General features: G+C 47.8%; 1 protein-coding gene across 1 annotated transcript in view; it reads left to right on the top strand.

Annotated features, from left to right (window-relative positions):
• Positions 1 to 451: 451 nt before the first annotated feature.
• The window catches only part of LOC138526770 (uncharacterized), a 186,995-nt gene continuing 163,556 nt past the window's right edge, over positions 452 to 23,890 (top strand). The window contains exons 1-2 of the mRNA XM_069637455.1: positions 452 to 540; positions 22,617 to 22,963. Of these exons, the coding sequence (XP_069493556.1) occupies positions 22,624 to 22,963 (340 nt within the window). The 5' untranslated portion in view covers positions 452 to 540; positions 22,617 to 22,623. The remainder of the gene's footprint in view (positions 541 to 22,616; positions 22,964 to 23,890) is intronic.

The following is a 23,890-nucleotide window of genomic DNA, read 5'->3' as shown; positions in this document are numbered from 1 at the left end:
TATCATATAACACCAGTGATAGTAGGGTGGCCAACTGTCCCGGATTTCGCGGGATTGTCCAGAAATTAGGGACTCTGACCCGCAGTTTGCAGAGTGGCTGTGCGGGACGCAGGTTGTCCCGACTTGTGTCGGGACAACCTGCCTCCAGCAGAGCCACTCTGCAAAATAGGAAAAACAAACCCACCAGCGGCACCTAAATATAGCTGGCGCTTCGAAACACTTCCGAGATGTATAAGCGTCTTAGGAATACACAATAAAAAAAATCATGATCTACCCATGCATGGCATGGCGTGCTCCTTCCTCGGTGATTATCTTCCTAAGGATATATCCGTCCTACGTGAAAAAGTCAGGACGATTCAGAAACACGTGAAAACGTCATAACGTATTAAAGGCATTTGAGAAAGTGTCGGCAAACTTTTACACAAACACACAATGCTATCGGTTTCATAGGGACTTTATATGTGTGTTTCAATTGACAATGAAAGCAACCTAAGGCTTCCTTTCACAAACCGCTTCTTTTCACTTTCCATGCAGCATCGGGTGAGTTTATGCGACCCTGCTCTAAGTGAATTTTGTATGCATTTATTTTAGCATTCCATCCATTAACTTAGGTCGTTCTCGCCACTTTGTTGTCATATTGTGCAGAGGAGCCCTTTTGCAACCTCTGGAAATGCACATTTAAGTAACGGGCTGAAGCTATAATTCGTTGTATTGTACTTAACAATTGTTGAAATAAAACATTTGAAGTACGTGATTTTATAAACATCTGGTTTCGAAATTACACAGGGCAGCCTGTTGTTGGTAGAGCTGCTAAGAAGTTCATTTACGGTACAATTCAGGCTTTGGAGTGCTCGCAGACGCAGTAACTGCTGTGCAGTTACTACACAGACCGTGGTCTGTTGTAAGTGATATATATACCTGCACCGGCTAATTATTGCAGACGTGTACTGTCTCCAGTTCCAGTGCCTACTTTGAAAGTGATGATTGCCCAGAGCTAATTGCTGCAGATCCGGTACTTTCGCTCGGTCTAATGACCCTTCTGTGGATAACTGCAGGCAGGTGTCTGTTCTAGGTGTAATGGCTGCAGACAAAGAAACAATTAGCAGACACTACCTTCTCTAGCGCGAATGCTAAAGCCCACTACATCCTGTGGCTGGAGCGAAAGAGTGCAGACACAATCCCTGCTCTGGAGATGACCTCCGATACATAGCGTCCCTGCTCATCCGCTAAATGTGACAATACCTGCAGTGGGGCAAATATTACAGACCCAGTCCGGGATCTGGATACTGATTCCAGCCCCAGTACCTGCTCTGGAACTAATGACGTTTCATTCAATACCTGCTAATCCGTTACATATGACGGAATACCTGAATCACGGCATGCACAATAGGTACTCTGGGGCTAAAGATTCCAGACAAAGTATCCGCGTTGGTGCTAACATTATTAACACAATACCTGCTCATGAGCACATGTGGGCTTAATGACTGCATAAACAGTAAAACCCACAAGCACCATTTCCTTCTCGGATGTCCTTTCCCATTCCTAATGCCTCAATGACTTCCAACCACATACTCTGAAATGAATGTACAGGGTAGAAATGAACAGTAGTGATTAACCATTGTGACACGATTTTCAAAACGTGTTTGGTGCAACTGATGGGATGCTCATTAACTTAACTTGCACCATAAAGCTGGTGAACCGTGCACAAAGGACCTTTAAATGTGTGCATCATAGTTGTGCACATAGAAGGTGCTATTGTCCCACCAAATGCGCAAGGCAGAGGGTGGGAAGGGGATTCTGTGCATTTTCAAGCAAATCCCGATTTTCAAAAGAGGGTCACTTTTCAAAGCACAGGGGAGAAAAAAACCTTTCCCTATGCCTATTTGGAACAGGTGCAAGGCAATATAAAATGTCTGGAAAGCCTTTTCTGATCCTCTCATGAAATGAGTGAGTGAATGCTCTGATTACTTACCGGTAATCTTCATTACTCCTAATCCTACTCTTCCTCCTCACAGTACTTACCTCATGAGGCACCTGCCTCTGACACAGGACCTTCTTCTATTTCTTTAAATCCCTATAACTCCTCCCCCCACATCCACGTCACTCAGTTTCATATTACCAAGCCAGAGCATGGGACCTTCCCCGCAGGGAGGGTAAGGAGGGTTGTCAGTACTGTGACGAGGAAGAGTAGGTCTAGGAGTAACGAAGATTAGCAGTAAGTAATCAGAGCATTACCTCCACTCTTCCTCGTCCCAGTACTTACCTCATGAGGTATACCAAATTAGCAACGGGGAAAAGGTCCCAATGAGACACGGAGCCAAAAACAGTGCAGCAAAACACACACCCACAATAACTCTTAATTCACATCCCCACAGACAAAACTCCAACCACGAAGGAATCAACCCCCCGAGTGGGAGAAACTCAACCCATAGCGGTTGATGAAAATGCCTAGACCAGCCAAGGCGGCAGCCATACAAATCTCTTGCAGGGAAAACCCTCCTTGCATCGCCCCAGGAAGCCGCCAAACCCCTGGCGGACCGCCCCTGATCGTGCGCAGGCACAGGCAGGCCAGAAGCCACATAGGCCCTGGAGATCACAACCCGGAACCACCGGAAAATGGAAACCACAGATGCGTTATGCCCAGCCCCAGCCGGAGACCACAAGCAATCAGAAGACTATCAGATTGGAAAAAAGCAAACCTAGCCAAATACTCCAACACGTCCCGCTGGACATAATGTTAAGCCAAGCCACCTCCTCAGGCATTCTCGGATCATGAAAGAAGTCAGGGAGAAGCAGATCCTGAGAGGTGTGAAAACCGAGATACAATTTAAGGGAGGAACTTCGAACCACACCTCAACACCACCGAGTCTGGCAGCACCCTCAGGAAAGGAGGGTGACATAAAAGAGCCCCAATTTCCCCAAGCCTATGGGCAGAAGCGAGGGCAATAAGAAAAGCAGATTTCAGTGTAAGATGTTTGATATCCATCTCGGAAATGGGCTTAAAAGGACGCCCTTGAAGGAACCGTAAAACAAGAGGGAGATCCCAAGGGGGAAGCCCTTTATCAGCACAAGGAGGGGGAAGAAGAAAAACCCTGGAGCAACTTCCCCACCAACACCTCCCCATCCAAGTGACCATCAGAGTCCCCCAAAAGGAATTTCATGGAGGCCCACTGAGAGCGAAGCCTGGAAAAAAACTGCCAGGCCCCTGTCAAAACCCCTCCTGGAGGAATCGAAGGATAGCAGAGAGGCCAGAACGCAGGGGAGGGATCCCAGACCGCCCATACCAGTCTCAGAAATGGCCCCAATGCCTGCCGAACACCTTCAGAGTCAGAGTGGAGGGTCTAAGAGCATCCATTATGGACTAAACTACAGGATCTGAGAAGCCCTGAGATATCAAACTAGACTGAGCAATAGCCACACTGCCCATTGCATCCGGTGGACTTCCAACCGCAGATCCCCTTGAAGGGGACATGGCCACCTCGGAACCAGTCAAGGTTCCTAGGACCGAAGCTCCAACAGAAAGGGGAGCCAACTCCGGCGGGACCAGAACGGAGCTGACAACAGTCACCCTGGACACTCAGATGCGCCAAACCACCCGGGGCAGAAGGGGAATAGGCGGAAAGGCATAAAGGAAAACCCCAAGGCCACTGTACAGAGAGGGCGTCCATCCCCCATTCCCCTTGGCCTGAAACTGAGAGCAGAAGAGGGGAACTTTTGCTGAGGCTGGGGATGCAAACCGGTCTAGAACCGGGGACCAGAATCGGACACAGGTCACTGCAAAGACCTGGGTCGACGGGACCAGTTCCGCAGATGAGTGAAACCGGCGTCTGAGAATATCCGCTTGAACATTGTCCACCCCTCTGGTACGTGAGCCCACTAGAGACACCAGATGAGATTCCTCCCAGGTGCCTATCAGCACTGCCAGAGCCTTCAAGGAGCAGCTGGAACCCCTTTTGCGGTTGACCTGTCGTATTGTCCGATCGGACCAAAACCGCCGACCGTCCAGCAACTCCTCGAAGTACACCAGAGCTTGGATAAAGGTACAACTCTTGCCAATTGGATGATCGCCGGCTCTCCCCAGATCTCCTCACCCCCAACCCATTCTGCTGGCGTCGGAACAAAACTACGAAAGCCAAGATGTCGGGAGCCAGTGGGAGAGCGTATAAGACACCAGGGAACGTAACTGAAGACGGGCTCAAGGAACTGGAAAACACGCAAGACGCCACGTGCCCTGTAACTTCAGTAACCGGCGAGCCGAGACATACTGCCTACTGAGAACCCAGCCCAGAACAGCCTGTAAGCGCACCCCCTGCACAACATCCAGAGTACGTTCCGCAAAGCCCCCACGTTGAAGCGTTCCGTCCGGACAAGCCGGGCAGGGTCTTGAGACCCATAAGCAGGTGACACATCCTAGAAGGCATAGGGACCAGGAACACTCGCAAGTAGAAAACTTGACCCTGAACAGGAAGAGGAACGGGCAAGACGGTAACCCACAACAACCATTCGTAGAGAACGGATCCCATGGCCAACTACTTGAACCGTGAGCTGAGTTCTAACCATGCAAACCTAGACAGGAATGGCAACTGATACCCCCCTCCGGAAGGCGCCCATTACCCAGGAAGCCAAATCCCACCGGTCCCATACACCACCGAGAAGATGGAGACGAGGAGCCACCTCCAGTCACTGTACTTGCACCAGAGGAAATCACAGGACTTTGAAGCAGCCCTGCGCCACACTATAACCGCATGCTTGTCAGCCCACAAAAAGATCCGACCTATCAAAAGGAAGATGCAGGACAGCCCAGAGGTCCAGCAGACCATGGCCCCCTCAGCCGACAGAGTAGCCACCAGGCTGGCGTCAAAAGGGCAGAGTACTGTCACAACGCGGGGCAAAGCAATCCATCCCGGATAGCAGACATCAAAGGCAATCTCCTACCTGGGGTATGCCTATACTGGAAAAACCCACTGAAGTGACATCCACCGGCACAAGGGGCTCTGAGAACCCCTCTAAGCACAGTCATGTGCCACCATGTGCCATATCACTTCCCACAAGTCTGAGAGGAGGCGTGAAAGCAACACGTTGGCACCGGAGGACCTAGGCCCTAAAAGAAGAGACACTGGGAACCACCTGCATGCCTGTTACTTCCGTGATGCATTTTCTATAATTCCATGTCGGACAAGGGAAAAGAAAATCATCTCCTTTGACCTTCCCTCGTGCAGTTCAGAGGAAGAGGACAGGACAAGGAGTCTGCGTCCATAGCTAGCACAGACCCAAACACACCACTAACTCGCCACATGACTGAGAGGTGGCTTGAGCCCTGTATCCAGTAGCTGGTAGCCCCATGCTCTAAATGGTTTCAATGCATCGGTCTAGGAAGGATGAAGGGCCGAGTCAGCACTGCTGAGACTTGAACCCGAAGTGTAGACTATGCCAGGCCGGTACGCTTCCGGCTGCTTGCAGACGTGTCTAAATCTGCGCCGTTTTCACAGGCTGCACGCGAAGATTTCAGCCAACATCCGGTGCATCCTGGGCTGTGTGTGTGTCTAAGGAGCGGGTGACATGCCTGTGACAGAACAGAGCCCCCGCACTTTCAAAGACTATGCCACTGTCACCCCATGACAAGAAGCAGAGCGGCCTCACAACAAAAGGAAGGCTAGCCCATGCTGCCAAGTGTTTACCATCATTTCCAATAAAGATGTGTACACAAAGCACGAGGAAACGGCCTGTCGTAGGAGTCGAGATGGCCATGCCAGCAGGTAAGGGGAAAATATCAAGCACAGTCCTCCCCTCTCCTTACCTTCCCCCAGAGAATGCAGCTAACATCCGGTGCATCCTGGGCTGTGTGTCTGAGGAGCGGGTGGTATGTGACATGCCTGCGACAGAACGGAGCCCCTGCACTTTCAAAGACTCTCTGCCACTGTCACCCCATGACAAGAAGCAGAGAGGCCTCACAACAAAAGGGAAGGCTGAGCCCATACTGCCAAGTGCTTGCCATTATTTCCAATAAAGATGTGTACACAGAGCACGAGGAAACGGCCTGTCGAATCAAGATGGGCAAAACAGGAGTAGAGGGGGAAAAACATCAAGCCCAGTCCTCCTCTCTCCTTACCTTCCCCCGGGCCGTGCAGGACACGGGACACAATGCTCACGCTGCAGTCCGAGCCCAGCAAAGAACCGAGTGAGGCAATCCGGCTCAACTGTGACCCCAAGCCCTGCAGGGGGCCCAGGAGCAGCGCCGCACCTGAGGGAGCCGAGAGCCCCGCCACAGCCCCCAGGGGGCCAGCAATCGGTGCTCCTCAGTGCCCCGCACCGGGAAGAAAAAGTCCAACCTGCCAGAGGCAGGAAAAATTAAACTGAATGACGTGGATGTGGGGGAGGAGTTATAGGGATTTAAAGAAGTAGAAGAAGGTCCTGTGTCAGAGGCAGGGGCCTCATGAGGTAAGTACTGAGGAAGAGTGGAGGGGGGTGTGTGTGTGTGTGCCAGTGCCAGTGCCAGTGAGCTGATTTTGGCTGGTGAGGGCAGCACAGTAACAATGCACTTTAAAAAAAAATTCTTTATTGCCATTTTCAACAGTAAGATCTCATGTAAAGTCCCCCCCCCCCTTTGATTATCCCAACACATGTAACCAGCAATGCACCCAGTCCTGTTCACCTGCCCTGAGTCCATAAACTCTGTAGACGACTCCCGGTCCCAAGTTTCTGTGAGTAGCTAGCTCTCTCGCCATTGTACGGGCCCTTGCACAGCTTGAGACCTCCCCCGTAGTCCTCGCCTCCCCTACAAATTTCAGCCATATCTCCTCCCAGCTTCCTGTGAAGGCGCCCTCCCCAAGTGGAGCGAGTAGTCGCACCAGCCATCTCATTTTCCTCCGGCACAATGTCCCAGTCTGATAGAAACCTTTGGTGATCCCTTTGGATCGAATAGGTCACCCACTCCAGTACCACAAACTACCAGATTTAGCTAACCCATTTGTGTTCTGAGGAGCAGCTTTTTGTTTCCATTGTGTGCCGCCACTATCAGAATGACGTATGTCTTTCTTTGAGCTTTCTAGGGTAGAGTCTCCAGAACCCCACCCATTCCCAGGATGGCCATCCCTGTGTTGTCCAGCATCTGACTCCCAAAAATACTATTCATTGCTGCATGGATTCTGTCCCAATAAGGCTGCATAACTGGGCATTATCACCAGATATGCGAACACAATCCCAGTTTCCCACATCCCCTCCAGCAGAGTACTGACACAGTTGGGTAGAATTTATGTAGTTTTTCTGGGGTGAGATGCCATTGCACCATTATCTTAACCCACATCTCCTGAATCTGGATTACCTGCGTGAGCTTGGGGATATCTGCCTGTTAGGAAAGATTTCCCTTGGGTGCAATTTTACCTAATTTGTGAATCCCCCAACCACCAAACTTTTTGCTTTTGTTTGGAGCACCTACTGACTTTTTCCATTGAAGCACAGCCTTCAGCAGCGCTCCTCTGGGCTCTTTCACTCGTTTGTCATGGGGAAACTGACACGTCCTTCAGCCTGTCAGTACCTGGAAACTGTTTCCCTTAGTCTTTGACTTTATTGGCAATTTTTGGTGACTTTTTATCTGTGTGCCAAGTACCCTGCAGTACCGTGGATAGGGGTCCTTTGTTTTATGGTCCTAGCCACCCTCTAAGGATTTTTTGGTGTTTGTACAAGTGTGCCCAGGACAAACTGGGGGCAGCAGTTTACTGTAAAGTATTTTTACTTGGTTTTTATGGACCATACTGCGTTTACTGCGTTTGGGCCAAGACTGTGGCCAGTGCCGAAAATGGCAGTGCCACAGTCTTTTGGCCATTTTGTCCCTTTGCCTTCCCCCAGGTTGAGAGACCCAGGTATTCCTTATTTGGGCATGCAGCCTCCTGTGAAAACTGCAATTTGTACGGCCTCCGGCATGTCACGTTTGCTGTGCCCAGGAAGAGGGTTGGGACTGTCTGGTCCCAATCCACACTACATGTGCCAGTTTGTCTGGTAGCCATGAATGACTAGAACCATGTGGGCCACTATAGGCCCACGGCTGGCGTGCATGCAAGAGAGATCTGACAATTTAAGCGCAAACCGCATCTTGGATAAGAGAAGGGGCTCTGCATCCTTCCCGGGGTTGATCTACAGTGGCTCACACTGTAATGATTCCATTCGGGCATCACAACTATTTCTGATCTCCGAAAATCGCTGTATCTGCAAGGGTAGACCCTCTTCTAGGAATAGGAACTTATTCTTCATCACCTCAAGCCCCTTCTTGAGCAGCTACATCTCCCTGAAGAGAACCTGCCTTTTTGTTTACCCATGACCGCGCGTTACTAGACTCCTCTCTTCATAGGACTGGGCTACATAAGATGCGCATTGGTGATGGACTGCCTAAACTGATATGTGTTGATTTTAACCCCTTTGCTGTTACACGTTGTGGTTATTTTCTCCACCCATCATCAGCCTTAGGCTAATTGTATTATTGCATATGTGTTGGTATATGAACGTGTAGTATTGTTTCTTCATAACTGTGATTTAATTGTGTTTTGATTATAAGGCTGATTAATAATGTGATTTTGATACATCCATCTAAGAGTAATCTGTGGAGTTTTACTGTGTGTGCTCATTGCGGGCTTCCGATAACTCTCACCCCTCCTGAGACAGTCTTGACCCCCTGCCAAGCTACTGTAGATTGGTCTGGTTTGTCCAGAAGGTTCCCTTGTCTCACTAAATCAGGGTGGCTTCCTAAATTTCTGTCCACCAGGTCAGAGTTTAGAAATCCATCTTAACACTGCCCATAACCGAGTCCAAAGTTCCACTTCCAGCGGCTGCCCCACTGCAGTTTCCCACTGCTCCATATAGTGCCATGCCTGGCTCCTTGCCCCTCCTGTGATAATCCCATATAATGCTCCTAACAAATACTTGTCCGTGTCCATTGCCACGAACCATTCAAAGGGCGTGAGATCCCTGGTGGCCGCTGACCTGACCATTGGGTTCCTAACCCAGCGCCTCAGTTGAGAGTAGCGATACTCCCTCCCCGCTCCTCCCTCATCTAGCCCGAAGTCCTACTTACACTGTGCAAAGGATTTAATGTCCTGACCCGAGAACTTTCCACAAAATGTCCGGCACCCTACCGCCTGCCACCCATTGAAGGCACCCCTTTCCATACCCGGTGTGAACTGGGGATTCCTAAACAGTGATGTCAGCGGGGAGGGGAAAGTGGTCAAGTTCACCCTCTGCACCAGTTCATCCCATAAGTCCCCCACTAGGGTCCCTATTCTGCTACAGTACATGTTTGCAGGTCTTTCCCCCTTGGGTCGCCACAACATCTCATCCAGCGGCGAGCCCACCACTACTTTGTCCATTTGACATAGACCTTCCTGTGATTGCCCCTGAACCAATCCCAATCACTCTGATTTGAGCCAGAAGGAAATGGAGGCAAAGTTTTGGTGCTCACAGCCCTGCGTTGCTTCTGGGAGACATTTGCACCTGCATAGCTATCCTGGGTCTCTTGCGGTTCCAAATAAATGACTCCATGTTTTTGACGGGTCCTGAACAAACCTTGGGTGAACCCCCACTGGCAGGGCCGTGAAATAGTACAGGATATTTGACAAAATCACTATTTATTTATCCTTCCCGTCCAGGATATTGAGAAGGGCACCCATTCCGCCAGCAGCCAGTGCAGCTTTTCCGCTAAAGGTGGGTATTTAGTACGGTAAAGAACACCAAGAAAACCAGTAATCTGGAACCCCAAATATCTAATGCCGGTTTCCGCCCATCTGTAGGGTACTATACCCTGCCATACCTGAACCTTTTCTGAAGGGTCAGTCACGTTTAATAACTCTGACTTGTGGGCATTTATTTTAATTCATGCAACCTTGCCAAAGAGAAGTTTCAGTGAGATCCCTGGAAAATAGGTTTCTGGTTCTGTGAGCAAGAGGAGCCTGTAATCAGCAAAGGCTCACCACCAAAGGGAATTCCCTAATATCTGGAGAGGCCCTAATGCTGGCCAAGAGTGACTCCAGGTGGATAGTGTATAAGTGCAGGGAGAGCAGGCAACCTTGCTTAGTGCCTCGTGAGACTGTGATCCTCTGGGAGAGTTGCCCGTTGATTGCTAGGCAAAAGGAGGGAGTTCAGCAGTTGGCTCTTACCATTGAAAGGAATTTGGAACCAATTCCCATACCCTCCATGGTATGGAAGAGGAATGGCCATTTGACCTGGTTGAATGCCTTCTCGGCATCCAACTATAAGTGCAGGGGTTCTAGATTTATTTACTTTTTCAGTCAGATGACAGACCTGCCGAATGTTATCCGAGGTCTGCCTATGCCTAAATAATCTCGACTGGTCGGGATCAATCAGTTTGGGGAGGAGCTTATCCAGGCGTGGCGCCATAACCTTGTGTCTAGATTAATCTGGGCAATCGCCCAGTACAAACAGCTTGGAGGACATTCTGCACAACCTTGGCTGCTTGCGTTGTCTGGGTGATGCACCCTGGTCGCCTCCCGCCCCCAAAAAAAAGTTGAAGAGCCATCTGTGACTCTCAAAAGGTTTTGTAGAAACCTGTTCGAAAGCTGCCCGGTGCCTTTCCTGATGGCAAGGCAGCTATAGCCACCCTTGCTTCATTCGGGAGTAATGACTCCCTCAAGTTTTTCCTGTTCTGGGACAGGTATTCCCTTTGGGCTCCCTCCTCAGGGGAATCTGATGTGTACAGGGATGAGTAATATTCCGTGAAGACTGAAATTATGTCGGGTAGAGAAGTGCTTTATTGCCCCCTGCCTTTATTCTAAGGATTGTCCTCCAGACATCTTTTTTTTTTCTTAATCAACCTCTCTAACAGGCGATCCGTCTTATTGGCTTTGACATAATACCTCCTTTGTAGGTAGAGCAATGAATGCTCTGCTGCTCTAGTCTGCAAAATTGCCCCCTAATCTGCAGATATTCCCTTTGCAGCATACTCCCAGAGTTAGTTGCCATTTGAGCCGCTATTGTTTAGCTTCCAATTCCTCACGCAAGAGACCTAGTTGTTTGTCCCTCTGGCACTTCAACGCAATGTGTTTCCTCCCTCAATGTAGCCTTAAACGCGTCACACACCCTCTGTTGCGTTAAGTGCAAAGTAATCCAAGATTTTCTTTGTCCTCACATACGACTCCATCCTTAAGGTTGTAGCTAGGGAGCTTACACCGCCATAATCCTGGTTTGTTCCGCCCCATTTTGAAGGTAATTGTTATGGGCGATCACTCCTAGCTCTATCCCCGCGACCCTGCCCAATAGTGACCTTGAAATCCAGGAGTAATCTATACTTGAGAAGGATCTATGAACGTGGGAATAAAATGTGTAGCCCCCATCAGTTCCCTCTAGCCACCTATCAACGCCAATTCGGCCATGTGTTTGTTCAAGCAGGCAGATGGCGCCACCTGATTGTGGAACACCCTTGCGTTCGTTCCTGTCTTCTCTTGGGTCCCACGCCAGAGTCACCTACCAATATTATCTGCCCGTTGGCAAAAGTCTCTAATTAAGGTCCGTGTCGCCTGCAAGAACCCATCTTGCCCCGTATTGGGTGCGTAGATTTCTGCCACTGTATATGTTCCCCCCCCTCCCATTGGAAAGGGGCTGCCAGATACCTACCCTGTGAGACCCCCTCTGTAGCTATGACTTGAATGCCTCGAATAGTATAGTAACACCACCACCCTCAGTTTTCCCTGGGGTGTTGGTTTGGAACAGATGGCGGTACCCCTTGATTTTCATCTTATGCCTGTCTCGCCTCTGAACATGCGTCTCTTGGAGGGCTACAGTTCCCAACTTCCCCCGCCCCAAGAACTGTTCCACCTTCCTTCTCTTAACCGGGGAATTAAGCCCCCTAACGTTAAGGGAGATCACCCGAAGCACTTCCCTCTTTCTCATGGTCCTCTTACCATGTGGCTCGCACTAATGAGTGGTTGCTGTTGGGATCCACCCCCCCTCTGGGCATGCTCAACCAGCCTCTAGCCCCCCCGACCCATAATCTCTGGAATTGATCCCTTGTAACAACCCAGAATAAACCTGTGCGCGTCCCCCTATACCCATGTAGATAAACCAAGACATCCTGTACCGTCCACCTCCCTCTGTACCTTTCCCCCCAACTACCTCCTCCGGCGGGCTACAACAATCCTACCTGTAAATCCCCCTTTCCTGCAGTGTGGTGCTCCTGCGGATGGGCGTGTGGGCACCTTCCACTCCTGCCCCCTCGACGGGGGGGGGGGGTTAAACCGGGCCCCGTAGGCCCTGTTTATTTTAGCCCCTTGTCAAAAACATCGTCCCATGCCTTTGCACGTCAGACACTGCAGAGATGAAGGCCGCACACCCGCCTCTGCCGAAGTCCCCCAGCGTTCCGGGCTGCTGCACTCACCACTGCAGCCTACATCGATAAATCCCTGCCTGCCGAAGGCTCTTTTAATCTTATCACGCTGCACTTTTAAATGGGTATCCATCATAGATGCCAATACAAAATGTTGTTTTCTTTTCCTTTTTTCTTTAGAAAGGATGGTATGTGCTTTTATGCGGCTGGAAGCTTGTTTGTACCCGGATAACTTGGTTCTAGATAGTTTTGATTCAGTGGGGTTTATTTTGTATTCACAGTGGTCAGCAGACAAGTGTTTGAAAAGGCTAGGGCTTGATTGCTTGTGTGCCACGTCTTTGGACCATGGCCCGTAAGGATATTTATGATGGACCGGTTGGTCTGGTTGCTGTGAAGTGATATGTCACCACTATAGTAGTTTCATTCATATGGAACAAAACCATTTGTGTTGATCTGAAATCTATCTAGAACCAGCGCAAGGAATCCGGGTTCAAACAAACTTAAATCCAAAGGAGAGGTGGGGGCAACACCTCTAATAACCTGTGACTGTGCAGCTAATGAATGGAAGTAATCCGTAAAAGCAAAAAAGAATTTTAAAAAAGTATTTGGAGTGAAACGCATGTGGAGACCATGATCTAGTGCCCAAAACTCTTTCTCATACTTTTGTGGCTGCACAGGCATTTTGGTGCACCCAGTCTAGCCATTCCTTGCCTGAGCATGACATTTTTCTTTTTTTTAACTGTGATTCTATGACCAAGCAAGCATGAGTGTTGTGTCTAGATTGGCATTTAGGGCTGCCAGTCAAGCCATTTCTTATGGTGGCATGGCATTTTTTTTTTCACTGGGCATCAAGGGTAAAGCAAACATGATGAGCATTATTACGCATCTAGTTGTGCAGCTAGTTTGGACATGTTTTCTTGTTGTGACAAAACCTTTTTAAAGGCAAAGCCAACAGGAGTGTGGCAGAGCCATGCTGGGCATGTTTTCTTATAGTAGCATTACTGACGTTATGTTAAGTTGATTTATACTGTGCACTGCTACCACCCAGGGGCAGTCTCCAGGCGCTCGCGTGGCTCTGCAAAAAATAGGGGCGGTGGGGTTAGTGGCGGAAAAGGGTGAGCAGATAGGTGGAAACTGGCGTCTGTAATGTGAGTTGTTTTGCATGTGCATTTGTGAGCGCCCTCGCGCAATGTAACTGTATGGGTAAGATTCATGCCTCGAGTGTGTGGTAGTGTTTTGTGTTGGTTTTAGTGTTGTGTGGTTATGATGGGTTAGTCATGTGCACTGGTTAGATAGTGTCCATAAGGGATTGAGTCACAGGTGTTCGTAGCTGTAAGGTAGTCTGGAATCTTGGTGTGTTGCATTTTAGATGGTATGGGGCTATGTGGGTGGTTCACCCTGGATGTCAGCATAGTAATGGTTATCTCTGTTTGAGTGTTGCTAGTCCAAGATCTGGTGTAGAGGCGTCAGTTATGTAGGAGGAGCAGGAAGGGAAGAGGGTTAGTAAAGTCGGTCAGTTTGTTGTGGTCTCTCTCTGGGGCGGCCCTTTTGGATGCTGCTTGACTGTATCTAGCCAGGTTCTTGTGTGCGGTTCTCTGGCCCCTCTCGTCTCCTCTCTGGTTGTTTTCAGTGTTGTTGTTGCAACTGTCCCTTCTAGGTTGTCATTGTCTGCTGAATAGCCAGGTTGTGAGCAGTTTCTTGAAGGTGATGTGGTTTCTCTAGTTCTAATTACTTTGGGCATGTTGTTCCATATGTTAGCAATAAGACGTGAGAACGCTGTTCCGCCGAATTTCCTTTTTTCTTGTTTGTGTAGGTCGTTGCTGGATCTTAGTTCCCTTTCTGGGCGATACCGGCTAATCTTGTATTGTGGCAATTCTGCTCTTTGTCTGTGTAAGGCTCTTTGGGCGATGCAGAGTGCTTTGAATTTGATGCGCTTTTTTACTGGTAACCAGTGCAAGCTTTTCAGTGCTGGAGTGATGTGGTCTCTTCTGTTTAGTCTTAGTAGGATCCTGGCTGATATATTTAGCAGTTTCTTGGTGAGTTTTTCTGGCATTCCTAGTTGGAGGCTGTTTGCATAGTTAATTGTTGTGAGAATCAGGGATATGATTGTGAGGGTTCTGTGGGGGAAGGAAAGGTAGTGAGTAATCCTCTGAGTAGTTGTAGGAGGAAGAAGCATTTATTGGCAAATGCGTTAACTTGCATTTACAGAGATAGTCCGTTGTCCATGAGTATTCTAGGTTGTTTACTAAATTGGTAGTCTCTGGTTGCGTTCCTGTGCCGATTGGCCGGTCCATTTGTGGGTTCCCTCTGGCGAATCCTGCAGGTGAGCATTATTTCTGTTTTTGTCGGGTTCAGTTTGAGGTTGTTCTTTGTCATCCAGTTGTATGTCTGAGGGGCAGTTGTTGAGGTTATTTTGTTCCTGTGTTCGGTTTGTTTTCACAATCTACGTAATTGTAGGGTGGTAAGTCAGTGGGTTCGAATGATTTTCATCAGTGGGACATGTAGAGAGTAGAGGCTGGAACCCCTTGGGACTCTGCAGGATGTAATTTTTTGAGGTCAACGGTTGTAGGTAGGTTCCTTTTAGTTAGGTTTGTTAGGAATGAGGTAAGCCACTTTAGTGCAGATTCCTGTATGCCACATTCCATCAATCTTTTTATTACTGTTGCTGATTGTGTTAAAAGCAGCTGATAGATCAGTACAAGGGGGTCCGATTGGGTGTCGTCTGCGTTTATTTATTTTCAGGTCGTCCTATATCGATAGAAGTGCCGATTCTGTCGGTCTGAAGCCAACTTGTGCTTGGTCGAGTATTCTGTTTGTTTCTACCTGTTTAAGATGGATTTTGTAGATGTGGTTCTCCAGGATATTCGCTGGGTAGGGCAGGTTGGCTATCGGACTGTAGTTGCTTGGGTCTTCTGTGCTTTCTGACCTTTTTTGATTAGTGGTATGTTTGATGTATACTGATTTGAAGGAGGACTGTACTATTCCTCTTTTGAGTGAGAGATTCATTAGGATCCAGAAGCGTGTTGCTGGGGTTCTGTGGTTGAGGATTCCTTTGAAGATGTCTGGGGGGGCAGGGGTCCCTTGGAGATCCTGCAAGGTTGGTGTCCTTGATCAGTGTGGCGAGTTTACTCTGAGATTGGTTCTAGGCAGATGCGTTTTTCTGGTGTCTGTGGTCCCGGTTGTATTTGCCCCGGCTAGGTTGATGGTCTCCTGTATTATGTCTATTATTGCTCTCAGGTAGTTGGTGATTTAGTCACAAAGTGTTTGTGTAGGCGTGATGGAATTTTTGTAGCAAGAGTTTTTTGATTTAATCTCTGATTTTGAACATTCTTTCTGTGGATTGTTTGCTAATTCTAATCTTGTGGCGTAGTAGTTTTTTTGCTTTTTAGGACTGTTGCTTTGTACAACTTGAGTTGTCTTTGGTATTTTATTTTGTCTTGTCTGGTGTATTGTGCTCTCCATTTTGTTTCCATTTTGCGGTTGTTTTTTTTAAATTTTGTTCAGTTCTTCTGTGAACCATATTGCTGCCAGTTTTTTTGGTGTTTTGAATGTTTTAGCTGGTGCTAATTGGTCAAGAGCGTTGGTGATCCAGTTGAGTGTGTCTTCTGTTGTATCTATGTTGTATCAGAGGGATCTCTTTTGCTTGGACGGTTGCGTCTAGGTTTGTTAGGGCCTCTAGGTCCAAGTTCTTCCAGTTTATTTTCTTGGTGGTGTAGAGTAAATCCTTCCCTACCGGTAGACTGGTTTTGGGTGTGATCTATCACTCTACACCACTGGTGTAGGTGGCGTGTATGTGCATAGAAAATTGCACCCAGGGTGTGACTGATGTCTTGAGTGGATCAATTTACTATTTGCTTTAACTGCAAGGTTTCCGGGAGTGCACAGAGTGAGTTTTCTGTGTACTTGTTTTCTTTTTCGAACCATATGTTGACTCCCGCTATGTCTAGGTTGTCGTGGTGTTGATAGCATGGTAACCTCGTCCGCTAATTTTTTTGCAAAGTTGGGGTTGTAAAAAGGTGATCTGTAGATCCGGAGGAATACTATGTTGGATTGGTTGTTGCGTTATATCTTGAAGAGGAGCGATTCATAGTCTTCCGCATTGGTTGTGATGATTCGAGATGCCCGGGTGTGGTGTTTGTGCATAATTGCGGTTCCGCCTCCTCTTCAGTTTTCTGTTGGTGTGTATTCATTTATAATTGTTGGGTATTTTTGTTTGTCATGGCTTTATAGTTGTCTGATAGCCAGGTTTCTTTAAGGAAGAGCACGTCTGTGCCTCCTTCGCTTAGGTCATGGATGAGTGTTTTGCCATTGATCTAACTTTGAGGAGGCTGCAGTGTAGTTTGCTTGATTTCCCTTTCGGGTTGTTGTTGGTATTGTTTGTTCTGACTGGTGTGTTGGTTGGGTTTCTGTCCGAGGTGGGTTTTCCCCGGTTGAGTCTGTTGGGTGGGGTGGTTCCTTGTTGGTCATTCTTTGTTGAGTAGACCGAGAAGGTTTATGGCCAGGTTGGTTGATTACAGGTGGTAAATGAGGTAGCTACCCCTCTGTTACAGTCTTGGTAATGTAGGGGGTGTACAGTGTGATGGATTCCAACGTGTCCCTTGTTCTGATTGGGGTATTGTCCATGGTGGAGACTGGGTTGGGATGGTTTATTAGTTGTTGTGTTCCGTTTGGTGTCCTGGTTGGGGGTCTGCATTTGTGATGCTTGTTGGCTGTCGTGTTTTTGTTTACCACTTTGTCGTATGTGGACAGGTAGCGAGCAATGCAGCCTGTCCTTGCTCTGTTGTTTGTAAGCCATCTGGGATGTTAATTGTAAAGTTTTTGTGGGGTTGTGGGCTCATGCTGGTCTGTGCCTTGCTGAGTGGTTTGGGTTTTCTTAATATTTCTGTTGTCCTGGCTTCTTTGTCTTTCTTGTGGCGAGCTTGATGTGTGGGTTTTGTTCTTTTGAGTGGGTGTGTTTTTCTTGTCTTTTGGGTTTAGTCTTTGCTGTTTGTGGTTTGTTGCTTGTATTTGGTAGGTTGTGGGTAGTTGAAACCTCCGTTGATGGGACTTTGGTTCTGTTTGTTTATTGCTGCTTTCTTTTTTGTATCCTGTGTGGTGTTTGTTTTTAGTTAATCCTGGAGGTCCTTTTGGTTATGGTTGTTGATTGTTGAATTGATTGTTGGATTATGTGCAAAGCAAACATGAATACTGGCATATATTGGTACAGTCAGCATGGAAATGTATTGATTGTGGGGGTGCTGGGGTTCCTGCTTTTGAATGGGATGGCAAAGGATTCCCACCTAGGGGGCGCATGCCTCTGGCTTCCACTTTGGCCCAACATAGTCTCAAGCTTTACTCTTGCCCCATTGGGGATTGTGAGGGTGCCTGCTTTTGACGGGATGGCAAAGGATTCTCACCCAGTGGATGTATGCTATGTTTATGCCTCTGCCTTCCACTCATAGTCTCAAGCTTTACCCCAGCCACATTAGGGATCATTCAGCACAAGTGCAACTAAGCCAAAGCAGAATGATAATCTCTATTGGTCAACCTTTCATCCTACACACTCGGATGTTCTGAAGTGATCAGTAAGTCCTCACCAAAGCATCAAGAACAAACCTGTTTCATGGCGATGCTCTTGAAGTAATCAGCAGGTGACCCCAGAATCCTCCCCAAATCATCGAGGACAAACGTGCAATCTCTTCAAGTGATCAGCAAGTCATCCTAAAATCATCAGGAACAAAACCTTTGTAAAATCGGGATGATGTTAGCATATTCATTAGTCATCCTAACCTCATCCCCCTCCGTTCTGAGACATTTTGCTGATGACTAGCGTGATTACATCTGATGTGGGAATGACTTCTAGTATAGTTCGATGATAATCTGATGACCCCAGGATGGTCTCTAACATCATCCTTTTAGACAAGGGTAGCCACCTTCAGACCGGCTTCCTTGGAAAATGGTCAGCACAGTAGCCCAGGGGGTTCAGACCATTTACAACTGCACAGGTGTGTGGTGCTAAAGAAAGTGTTTGTATAGCTTTCATGGATTGGAGGACAACCTTCAGTGGGGCCCCACAATTGAACCGTGGAGTGCTCTCGCCAAGGGTGGAGAGGTACACGAGTAAAGCGTTGGTCTCTGACATGAGGGCAGCCTGCGCTTCGCAAATATGAATCCTATATCTGGGTTGACTTAACCTTTTATCTTTCCGAGGTAGATTAATCAAGCACTGTTCAAACTGGGGTTAAATATGCTATCACAGTGCTTAGAAGCTTGAGGTGTCAGGAACGAAGCACTACATAAGAACACAATATTATTACTTACCGGTCATTACTCCTAGACCTACTCTTCCGTGTCACAGTACTTGTTAGGTCTCAACCTCTGTCAGGAATCCATTCCATCTTTTTCTATATACCATAAATGCCTGACCCTCTCTCTAATGAGAGCATAAAATTCCCAGCCACCACCACATGTCAGTTCAATACTCCCCAACACATCATGGCTGTTTTCACTTAAACGAGGGATAGAGCGGTGGGTCACAAGTACTATGATGAGGAAGACTAGGAGTAAAGATCATCAGTAAGAAACCTGCTCGTGACCTCCACGTTTCTGTTCCTCGTCCCAGTACTTGTGAGGCATACCAAATATAGCAGACCAACCTGAGTGCTGCTGCAACACCCCATTACCAAGTTATGACCACCACGTATCGCCCTCGAATGTGTGTGGTATCGCTTAACTCTCCCACCCTGAAGGAGGATGAAAAGTACAAATGCAAGCCAGAACGATGGTGTCTGGTGAAAAGGATGCAGAGCGGCCCAGGTCATCGCCCGCCAAATGGCCTGAAGAGGCATACCATGCGCCTCAGCCCACGCCGCCGCCATGCCTCAAGTCAAGCCTTCCAGAATTGAGACCAGACAGGAAATCTGCGCCACCGATTTGGCAAGGAAGTGCTTTGGCAAATCAGCAAATAATCAGAACAGTCGCCCTGAATTCAAGGTCTAGACCCCCAAACATACCAAACAAACTGTCTGGCCATCCAGGGGAAGCAGTAAGGTCCAGGAAAGAAAAGACTGCCCTCTTGACATCCACTCGCGCCAGTGGCCCTTCTCCGTAGAAGTAAAAAGTGGGGATAAAGGACAGAACATCCCATGCCTGGTGACATTTATAGAATTACCAGAAGAAATCCTGGATCCGACCGGAGAATAAGCTAATCCTATGGGACGTTCAGGAGAAATACAGAAACGTGCACTCTCCCAACCTGCAAGCAGAGGAAAAAAGGTTTGAAAGGGAAATCCTGCGAAGCATGCACCACCAAAAGGTCCATTGCATACACGACGGACTCGGTCAGCTGGAAACCCGTCAGCAGCTCACATACCATACTCTGAAACCAAGGCTCCCTAAAAGACTAAACCGCCACCCACAGATCCCATAGGGAGGGTCACAGGCAAGCACATAATACTTGCAATGCTTGGAACCAGCCGTGGAGAAAGTGGAGGAAGCCCTGCAGATGCAACTGTGTCCAAATACCTCAACAAGGTATGTGAAGGACAGGAGACCTCCGAACCATCCAGTGGGCATGGAACAGTGGGCAGGAACCAACCCACAGTCTCCACAAAACTCAAGGATAAGCAGAAACTAGTGTCTCAGCCACACTGGTGCCACCAGAAACACCTTTGGCCCAGAGAACCGCATTTCGACCAGCACCATGGGAAGTAGAGGAAAAGGAGAAAAGGCAGAGAGTGGTCCTGCCAGCCCGGATACCACCATGGTATCCACACCCTAGCCCCCAGACAAGGGAACTACTACTCTACTCTTCCTCTTTTCACATGCACATATATACATGCAATCCACTGCTTCTCAAATGTGCACACCGAGCCTTTCAGATGCATGCACTCCACAGCTATTCACATGCCTATCCCTTCCAGGGGCACTTCCGTCGGAGCGGCATGCACCGCTAAGGAAAAATGGGCAGAAAAGACTCCCCTTCCCAAACATACCAGCTCCCTATCTGTGCAAATTCAAGTGGCAGGGCTTAATAAATTAGTTCAGATGTGCGTAGGTGGCAGCTCAACATATGTCCTTCCTTCAATCGCATTGCAGCTTTCCAACTTGGACTCTCCAGATCCTTTGCCCGATGTCCCCAGGCTTTGGAGTGAGCTTGGACCTGGCTGTTGATGTTGGCCATGGCTATAGTGTGGTCTTTCTGAAGAACCACTGCTTTCCCTTGAAGTCACAGGGTAAAGCACCTCAGACCGTAAGGCTGGCACCAGCTCTCTCCATTTGAAAGAGTGGGCAGCATCTTGATCTGTTAGTTCCTCCTGATGTCTGTCCTTCTGCAACCACTCCCCAACCTGTCTTGCTGGCATCGGTATTCAGAATGATTGGGAAGGACTTAACTTAAGGGAAATGCTTCCAAGAGATTGTTCAACTGAAACCATCATTGCAAAGCCTATTGGAATTGTGGAGGGTATGGGAAAGGGGTCTCAAAGTCCTGAGAGTCCTCTGCCAAATTCTCATTGAGATGTGACATGAAGGGCCTGCATAAGTGCCATGGCACACAAAAAACGCATAAGGTTATATGACTATGTACCTGCAAAAAGTCTCTCTCCATCCCCTGGGACAGGGGTACAATTTCAAGGCACCAGCATAAATGAATTCGTCCCCTCAATTATCCACATAATCCGAGCACACCATTTCTCACTCGCCAAGTGTCAATTACCACTAGGCAATGGATTGTGGCGAGTGCACATTTTGAAGCCTAGCCCTGGAGGTTTGGATAGGAGGTCTGTGAAGGCTGCCTGTAGCTTGACTGCTCTGTTTTCTGAACTAATCGCATTCCCGTAATCTAGCCCTGATGAATTGGAGATCCTACAATGCAAGAAGTTGTGACTTCAGTCTATTGATTGAGACCTACTACATGTCGGGTCGACATTGCACCAATTGGCCTTGTGATGATGCTTTTACCAATTGATCAGATAGCGAAAGACTGAATACCCTTTTGGTTTGTCAAGGCTACTATCGGCCCTAGGACCTTGTTTGGGTGACGACTTCAGCCTGAAGGGGAGTGCTCCAACCTGAAACTAGCCTGCCAACACCAAATCTCAAGCACTGTTGATGCCCTTTTCATATCTGCATGTGAAAATGGGCATCCTGCAGGCCAAGAGATGCCAAGAAATCCTTGTCTTAAATGAAAGTAACAACTTGCTGTAGAGATTCCATCTTGAAGTGCTTTGTTGACTCAGGTTATTGCCAATCAGAACATCCCCGTAGGAATACTAGGGAATACATGCCTTTCGCTAGATATAAATATGGTGCTGCCTTGATATGGCATGAACGGGGTCATGGTATGACACGGCTAGACCCAGTAGGCCAGGCTGGGGCACTGCAATGCATATCTCACTACAGCCTTGTATGGCAATTTACTGCCATTTTATACCATTATAGCTGCACATGTCAGATATAGTAATCCTATGCCAAGTAAACACCCATTTTTCCAGATGCTGCCATAATACAGTGTGCCAAATGTAGCCTAAAGTGCAGAGTCAGCATTTTCCATATACCAGACCCCGTACCCCCAGACTTATCCTCCAGACCACAGGCCTATGTGCCGATGAGAGTACTTGGTGAATAAAAGGAACTTTTGCAGAAATCTTTGGGTTCTATTCAAGCCACAAGTATGAAATCTGATCAGGTACCATGGTAGGTTGGTTTTCCTGCAGCTCGGTGGCATAGCACACAATTTGCAAGCCATGCTGAGGTCCTCCCTCCCCTTAAAGCTCCTCGAAGCACGGGCCATGCCACACTTGAGTGAAATAATTTAATAAGTACACAATACAAGTAAAATGTGTACTTGCATATAAGAAGGGAATGTTGATGGTTTGAATGTTACATGTGTTATTGTAACCTATTGAACGTGAATAATATATCAATCGGTTATTTGAATTAAAGAGTCTATGATGAATAATTGAAGGGTTTATTCTCACATAGATTGCTAGGGACGAACCGCAAGTTTTTGGCGGGTTACACTGGTAATTTGCTTCACTTAGGCCATTAACTAGGGCTTCAGGCCTTTAGCAGCTAGTATGTCCGTAAAACTATGTTAACAAAAGTATATATTTTTAATGGGCCGATAAAATGCAGCATTTATATTGATTGTAAAAAAAGAATTTCCATACTAACATAGAAAGTCATGATTCTATCAAAGACAGAGGCTTTTAAGAGGGAATGTTGTTGCTACTGCATTGTAGCCTTAAGTGTTATTTTCAGTTTAGCTTGTCTTGTAAGATCTGACTGAAATTGTGCTATTTATTCACAGATGGACTATGGATGACATTCTCAAATCAGAGGTTCTTGTGGTAGTGCTTCAGAAATCCAAAGGACTTCCATTGTCTGAGTTTGCACAGCTTTTCCACCACACCCATGGATACCCATTCACAGTGTCCAGATATGGATATCGCTCTCTGCGCCAGTTGCTGGATGACATGAAGGATGTGGTGGTAGTGGCAGAAGATGCCATGCAGGGTGCAGTGGCCCGAAGCAGGTGCCTCACCCGCCTTGTGTTTTGTCTGGTAGACAAGAGCGGCTCGCTCACTAAAGAGCTTCCATCCTCGACAACCCACAGTGGCCAATTACCTCTAGTGGAGCGGGCAAGTGGACTGCCAGGTAAGGATCCTCAATTGCCACAACTTTAGAGATGTCTGTTCTTAAAATGTTTTGTCATTCTCCCCATGAACAAACATGTGAAGTTGCCCCACCCACCCCGGGTCATGGGGATGGTCTGGCACGGGAGAGGGATTCTGGCAACAGGAAAGGGAGCTGTGTAGCTATCCCAGTCAGCCCTACCCAAGGCCACAGGTTCAATCTGTTCAATCTTCAAGGGTAGAGAAAAGTTGGATTTTCTTCATATTATTTGAATTCTTTACTTGCGTGTTAACCTATAAACCCACACACTTCATATAGCCTTTGGTAGAGTGTGAAAAAAAGAGAAACAAGTATAAAAGTGCATTGTCCTAATAAACTATACATGTTGAGTGTTTGGAAATATTCCACTAGAAGAATAAATCACTTTAAAATTGAATTGTTTATTTATTATGCGCTTATACAGCAAGTGTTTCAAAGCGCAACCATGCAAGGGAGGGGTAGGCAACGGAGAACAAGACAACAAGCTTACAAGGCGTGGTACATTCATGTTGTGTAGTCTAAAAGGAAGTGCGTGGGGGGGACAGTAATGGGAACAAGAGCTCCCAGTCCACCAGAACATGGGTTAAATGCTGGATGGTAGACCCACAGTGGGCCGTAACCGAAGTGCAGAAGTGCTGTGGTAGAGCAGGACCTGGAGGCAAGTGCAGGAAGACTGGTGAGAATGCTAGGGGCCTGTGAGACTCTGAAGGTGCACCAAGCAGCCAGTCGCAATACTGAGCAGGGAGTGTAGAGAGAGCAAGAAGGCGGGAAGGAGGTGGTTAGCAGGGGTGGGGGAGAGAGAGGAGGAGATGGCGAAGAGGAAGGTCTTTAGGAGTTTCTGGAACTTTGGGTACTCTGATTAAAGACGAAGAGAGGGCAGAGAGGCTGTTTCAGATGGAGACACCTGCT

Source organism: Ambystoma mexicanum, chromosome 1q (genome assembly GCF_040938575.1).
Source record: "Ambystoma mexicanum isolate Mex_15411 chromosome 1q, UKY_AmexF1_1, whole genome shotgun sequence".
NCBI classification, from domain to species: Eukaryota; Metazoa; Chordata; class Amphibia; order Caudata; family Ambystomatidae; genus Ambystoma; species Ambystoma mexicanum.
The sequence above is the reverse complement of the archived record's forward strand: the minus strand, read 5'-3'. Positions and strand labels throughout refer to the sequence as shown.